This window comes from Mesitornis unicolor, unplaced genomic scaffold (assembly GCF_000695765.1).
Source record: "Mesitornis unicolor isolate BGI_N332 unplaced genomic scaffold, ASM69576v1 scaffold10190, whole genome shotgun sequence".
In the NCBI taxonomy this organism is placed as follows: domain Eukaryota; kingdom Metazoa; phylum Chordata; class Aves; order Mesitornithiformes; family Mesitornithidae; genus Mesitornis; species Mesitornis unicolor.
The window spans coordinates 1,752-8,351 of record NW_010157564.1 but is presented as its reverse complement, the minus strand read 5'-3'; the positions used below and the strand labels follow the sequence as shown (position 1 = coordinate 8,351).

Sequence of the window (6,600 nt, the reverse complement as noted above, 5' to 3'; positions counted from 1 at the left end):
TGTTTTCTGTACCTATTATTTCAGACTGTAACTTACACTTTTCATAATTTACTTTTATTTTTGAGAATCTGAACTGTATCTTAGTCTTTGAAGACAATCAACAAGAAGTTCTCTGTTCCTGACTGATTGCTCATAAAGCAGTACAACCATGAATAAAACTTCACTCAGAAAGAGGATTACAGCCTCCAGGAAGCAGGATCAAAAAGCTCACTATCTGGTAAAGAATCTGCCAGGAAGAATTAGGCATCTACTGAGATCTACAGATTCAACTGTTTCATCAGAGGGCTTAATCAGAGGACTGCTTAGTTCCTGCATAGTGATTGGGTGTAGGTAAGAGATAGCTGTTGCTTAGAAGCTCATGCAGCCAAATAAGGCAAGCTTTTGATTTAAGAGATTAAGAGAATCTAAGTCATACTTGGAGATGAACTACAGGCAAGGCCTGTTCCAAGTTTGAGAACCAACTTGCGCATGGCTGTTCCTTATTGCTAATTTTTCCATTACTCTGTCAAAGGCAATCTTTTTATTGAGCTGCATGTATTTTTTGCTGGGGGGAAGGAAAAAAAAACCCACAAATGAATTATACTATGAATAATTCATGTTTCTTAAAGGACAAAAAGATGCCAAATAGTTATTTCTAACTTACCTCTCCGATTAACAGGATCCTTAGCTACATACGCAACATAGTCAGTTGTATCCTGTCAAAAAATTAACATATCTACAATGAGTGCAAAAAAACCTTTGCACTGATAATAGCAAAAGATCACAGTTCAGAGTGTGCATATTCCTATGGGTAGAGTCTCAAATTACATGTTTTGCCCTACAGTTATGTACTACTTAAACTCCATAAAAACATTTACAGGTTTTGCTGCTGATCCCACCACTTTGCTTTCTCCAGAGTGTGATCTACTCCATCAAAACTTAAAAATGTCTTCCAAGGCCTTTGAAAATTAATTGAACAAAATTAGTATGATTTGGATCAAGCCTTATTTAGAAAGGAGCAGAATGGCAAGTCCTTATCTTCAAACTACCCAGAGATTTTGGTTCAGAACATGAATAAGCTGGTTCTGTAGCAGAAAGAGTGGGAGTTACAGGAGTAATGAGCAGTGGCATTTATTCACATGTGACAAGCAGGTGTGTTTACTTTACTGACTACAATGCCTTATGGCACAGAGGTGCTCAGCCATAACTTGGCTGGGACGAGCAGTCTCCCTGGACGCTCTCTCCTAGCACATGGACTGCTCCCATTCATCCCCATTGCTACATACCACTTGGATTTTCTGGCAAGAGCAGGCTGACACTTTCTTTGGAGATTTTTTGCTTGCTCTCCCACTCCCCTAACACTTCTGTGCACAAGCGGCACAGACTTTTATTATTGTGCCAGTGAAACAGAAAGGACAGTGCTTCTGGGAAACGTGAGGCCTGCTCACACATCTGGAAAATGCCATATATCCCTGATGCGATCTGTAAGTCCTAGTTAGATCCGATATTTCCTGACGTGCCTGGCTAGTCAGGTATAGCTAAACCTAGCTGAGGTACATATAGGATATACTACAGGTGGCTACATAAATCTACCAAAAGTGTTTTCAGGGGACTGATCCAAGATCATTGAAAACTATGAAAAGATCTAATATCATAACAAGCACCAATCTTCAGTTAAAATATAGACTTCTTTAGCTTAGCTTTCTCTATTGTAAGAGAAATCACCACCCACCCAAAACAAATCACTGTGCTGTATATATTCAGGAGAGGGTGCTGGAAAGGATGAAGCACATTCATGGTTCTGGTGGGAGATGTGTAGCCATATCACTTAATGAACTATTGGGAGGCATTCAGACAGAGCAGTCATGAGGTTGATCTTTTAAAAAGGCAGAACAGAGAAGAATAGCCCTAGCATTTTGTCCAGGAATGTCTTAAGTACACAGTGACATAGTGTCTGGGCAATGACTTGAGTGGAAGTAATGATGCATATCGACAAATAAGCAAAAGAGAAAAGTGGCTATGCCTATAGTAGCAAATAAAACAGAGCCAAAGTAAAGGCCTGAGAGATGTCCTACAGTTGTCCACACTGTTTAATTGTTGCTACTCTCCCTTTCCTGACTGTGCTGGTCTCTCACACCATGCACTGAAATGCTCCAGGGACCAGTATGTGCTGGGTATCAATCCCAAGAGACCACTGAGAGGGAAGAGAGTGAATGTGTGCATGCAAATTGCACTTTGCTGTTTAGTTCTGGGGCTAGAAAACAGGTCACAGATCATTTTATTTGTTAGTTCAGAAAAAGCTAATGGATATATTTATGCCTGAGTAAATCATATCTCATGGCTAGTGTGGGTGTGAGAGACTGGAACCACCTACACTTTATTTCATCTAAAGCTCTCAGATTCAAGCTGACTATGACAAACCATTAAGGACATAAAGTAGGCACATTTCACAGTGGCTAAATTAGAAGACTCCCATCAAAAGGGCATACAGAGCTGGGCTGATGCAGCAAAGTAGTCCCTGACATTCAAGGACCAAAGAGAGGTATGAATGAGCTATAATCTTCACTTCAAAGAAACTGCATTGTGGTATTAAAATTTGGAGGCAGGGCTGAAACTGAAAAAATACTGCCTTTAGGGACCTCTGAAAGACCTGCCTTATTAGACCTTAAGAAGTCTGCCTCTCTGAAATTTCAACAGGCATCTTTAAAAATAGATGTCCTGTCTAGCAGCCTGGAAACAGCCACCTGAAATGACTATGGATGAAAAATATTTACTGTATCATAAGGAGAGGCTGAAGAGTGGTAAAGCAGATCCATAACACAGTTTTAGAAGTGAAGTAAAATTATTCTGAAATGGTGTGTAAAAGGATTTGGTAGAGAGATTTTTAAACTCCTATGTACCAACAGAGCCAGAAATTGTCTGACTCATTGCAAAGGGAAATACTGCAAAAAAAATATATGGTACTCAAGCTGTTCTCCAAGACTGTGATACACTTCTCCACTGGATATTTTTGAATGAAGGTAATTAACACTTAGGAAGTGGGAGGAAAGTTGCAAAGCTATTTGCTGGCATGAATGTCTGGCAGATATCAAGAGCAGAAAACTGGATAGGGCGAGAAGTGGAGGTAGGCTCGCTTCTAAATAAACCAAACTTCAAAATTCAAAATAAGGAAAGTATTTCCTGAAGAAACATGGGCACAGATCTGGGTACCTAGTTCAGTATGGCCTTTCTCCGTCCATTTTAAGTCCCGCATGAGGATATGAGCTTATGGGCTGGAGCTTGTGTTTGAGGAATATGGTTTGGTGGTGGCAGTCCTTCACCAACTGGAAATCAATAAAGGCTGATGAAAGTTATGCCTGGATGTCCCTCAGATGGGTTCATAAAGCTGTGACTTAAATCACATCCTTGTGTACTGTCTTCTTCCGTGTGCACGCAAAGGAACCACCTACTTTAAGAATAAGTTTTTGATTTAAACTTGCTCCAGATACTAGCCCACTGAGGCAAGCCTGCAGAGCATCATTAGGTATACACACCTACCCTTTCCATCCCCAGAATGAGACCACCATGCAGTAGTCTTATTGGGAACAAAACTTCACAATTTCACTGCCTCTTGTAGGCTCCCTTACTCCATCCAATTTGATTTCTCTGTTAGCTCACTGACTCAGTAGCATGATTTCTATCTCTCTAAAACATTTGGAAGAGCTTGTTTACTCCAAATTCAATCTCTACTGCTGCTTCTCCCCTTATTCCTGGTAAATCACTCTGTCAGTGGGCAGTGTGCAATGGTGTTTCCAGGACTTAGCATTTGGGATGGCAGATGGAAAGTGAAGAATCTTCTTACGGAGGCAGGGAACTGTGCTAATCACTCCTGCCCACTTCAGGAATTGTTCATTTACAGCATACATTGCAATCTGTTGTATTTCAAAGCTGCTGTTGATCCACTTTTTGTTCCCCAAATCATTATAATATGATGTCCTTTTCACTTCTGGAACTGAACTGAGCTCAGCAGAGCTATATTAAGACACAAGTTTGCCCTTATGTTTTCTGAGGATAGTGAAATGAACAGAGAAAGTGCCAAGGATCTTCAGCTTAACAGAGGTGAACTGAGAGAATTAATTCACAAAGCAGGCTAGAAATTGCCTTACCTGCAGTACATGACTGATAAATGACAAATAATCGTATAATGAAGAGGCAGACCCATTCAATTAATCTAGGTTTAAAAACTTTCAGACCTCTAAGGTAAGAGGTGAGCCATGTCTGTGTTTTGTAAGTCTCCCATTTCTTCCTAGGTGTCAAATAATTTTTAAGCACATTTAATGTGTCTTTGGATGGACTGCTTATAAAAAACAGGGAAAAGTGCAACAAGCAGGAGCTTGCCCTTTGATCTAAACAAACCAAATACGTAGGTCTATCTGAAAGCTTTGCAAAACTAAAGAAAGATCTGGGCTTTTCCTGAAAGCCTGTACTCAAGAAGCGTGAGTGTAGTGAATATACCGGAAGACAGTACTTAGCAGAGTCTTTTCAATGTACACTTAAAGATGAAGAAAAAAATGCATACATTGCTATAAATATAACTGCAACATAGTCTATTACTGTAAAAAGTACAAAATAAAAAACAACTGGGACAAAACTTCACATGATACCCATATGACTGTACTACATTACTCTGAACAACAGAGCCCTGCTGATCCGTTACTAAATGAACACTTACAGCCCTTTGATGCTTTTCATTTCAGTCATTCAAAGAGGAGGATTTATGACTGCTTATCAGCTGTTTCCCTCAAAAGAGTTCAATGGCAACAATCAAGATGAATTTATGAAATAAGAAACAGGAGCTATTGTGGATATATTTTTCTTTCAGCAAGCTAAGCAATAAATTTTGTCACACGGTCCTCATAAAGCAGTATCTGTGTGGTGGAAAGCTTTAAAGAAATGCTTACCGGATCACCTCCAGACGCAAAGGAAATAGATTGCATATGATGATTTGCTATGATCTGTGTGGATCAGAAAGAATAAGTGCAAGTCAGTAGGTTTTCTTACAGTCTATCCTTTTGATTTCTTTTTTGTTTGTATGGCGGTCAAAATGCAAAACCAAGATAAAAATGACCTCTGCTTTTCACCTACAAGGAGTGCAAAGACTAACATGATAACATAAACAAACTTAAAGGATTAATGTATCTATTCTGGTGTTCTTTAAAACCTAGGAGGACACAGCAAAACTGCTAAATGTGCTCAGAACTCCAGTAAATCATATAGATCTGTCATACAGCATCTTTAGAGAAATTTTAATCTGCTAAAGCTTGCTTTCCTTATTACAGATAGTGATGAATGGAGCAAAGGGTCCTATTCATCAAAACACTTTTCTGCTGATGCCAGTCTGGTGAAATCAGTGAAATCATGCCAATCTGCACACCAGCTAAGGATCCTAACACTGCTTCCAATACCTATTGTGTCATTCTATGTTTCAAACACCAACATGATTGCAATATGCAAACAGAATTTTAAATCTAGATGCAATGTAGCATTGTGGACAAAATCTCAGGCATACTTCAGGGCATTTGAAATTCAATTTACTTATGTACAATTCGAACTAATAAGATATTTCTCTGGAAAGAGACAAATTGTCATGAACCTCTAATACAAGGAGAACAGCTCTGCTCCATTGCTATTCTGAGATTTAACTTATGAAATCTTTAAATAATGAAATCATGTAACAACCAAGAAAGAAAAGGTCATTTGAAAGAAAATTTCACTTGATCATTTAAGTCACAGAAACCATGCCAAGGAATTTGTCTGGTATAGGACAGGCCCTTTATTTAGAGCCTTAGAACATGTGATAATAGCCATTTGAATCTTATTTGCTCCCTTTGGAAAGGGTACCACATACTTTAGAAAACTGTTTTTGAAAAAAATTATACTAGAAAGATAATCTCTGGGCTTTTTTCCCATCCTGCATCTTGAAGAACTGAACCAGCAACTATCTTCCTTGGAAATAAAAAAGCCTGACATGAGTATCTCTGGATCTTGGTGCTTCACCAAGTCAGAGTTGACAACTATTTGCTCATTTTATGTAAAAGTACTCTTGCTTGTCCCACAGCAGCCTCTAAAAATGTGGTTAATTTTAAGTGTTCAGTGGTGAACCATCATTCCCTTACTCAGCAGTGAGAATTCCCTTCGTTTTTTCCCATAAAGAAGTGATCCTAACAATAGAGATGAACTAGCAAATATTCGTTACACATTTAATATTGTCAGTATCTTGAACTGTGCAAAAAACCTTATCTTTTACTTCAGCATCATAAAAAAATATATTTCAGATTTCCTCAAAACTTAGTTTTCCAAATTTTAAGAAAACTGAAAAGTGCTTGAAACCATCAGTTCAAGTCAGACACTTTTTTTTAATTCCACAGCTACACAGTTTAGTTTAGTTTGAGGCAGGGCTATTCCACACTTCCCCCTGCCCAGTACTCACATATTGAAACAAGACATAACAAATTAGCAATGCTTTGCAATGCTTATAATGAAATTATACACTAATGTTGGTACATAGTTTAGAAGCAATTCAGCCTGCCCAAATCTGTGCTTTAAAAAATAAACAAACCAAAATACAATCAACTTCCACTC

At 38.5% G+C, this 6,600-nt stretch overlaps 1 protein-coding gene across 1 annotated transcript in view; it reads right to left on the bottom strand.

Annotated features, from left to right (window-relative positions):
• The window catches only part of SHC3 (SHC (Src homology 2 domain containing) transforming protein 3), a gene marked incomplete at its 5' end in the record, with an annotated part of 21,267 nt that overhangs the window by 13,071 nt on the left and 1,596 nt on the right, over positions 1 to 6,600 (bottom strand). Inside the window, 2 exons of the mRNA XM_010180515.1 lie at positions 644 to 695; positions 4,920 to 4,973. Coding sequence (XP_010178817.1) covers positions 644 to 695; positions 4,920 to 4,973 — 106 coding nt within the window. The remainder of the gene's footprint in view (positions 1 to 643; positions 696 to 4,919; positions 4,974 to 6,600) is intronic.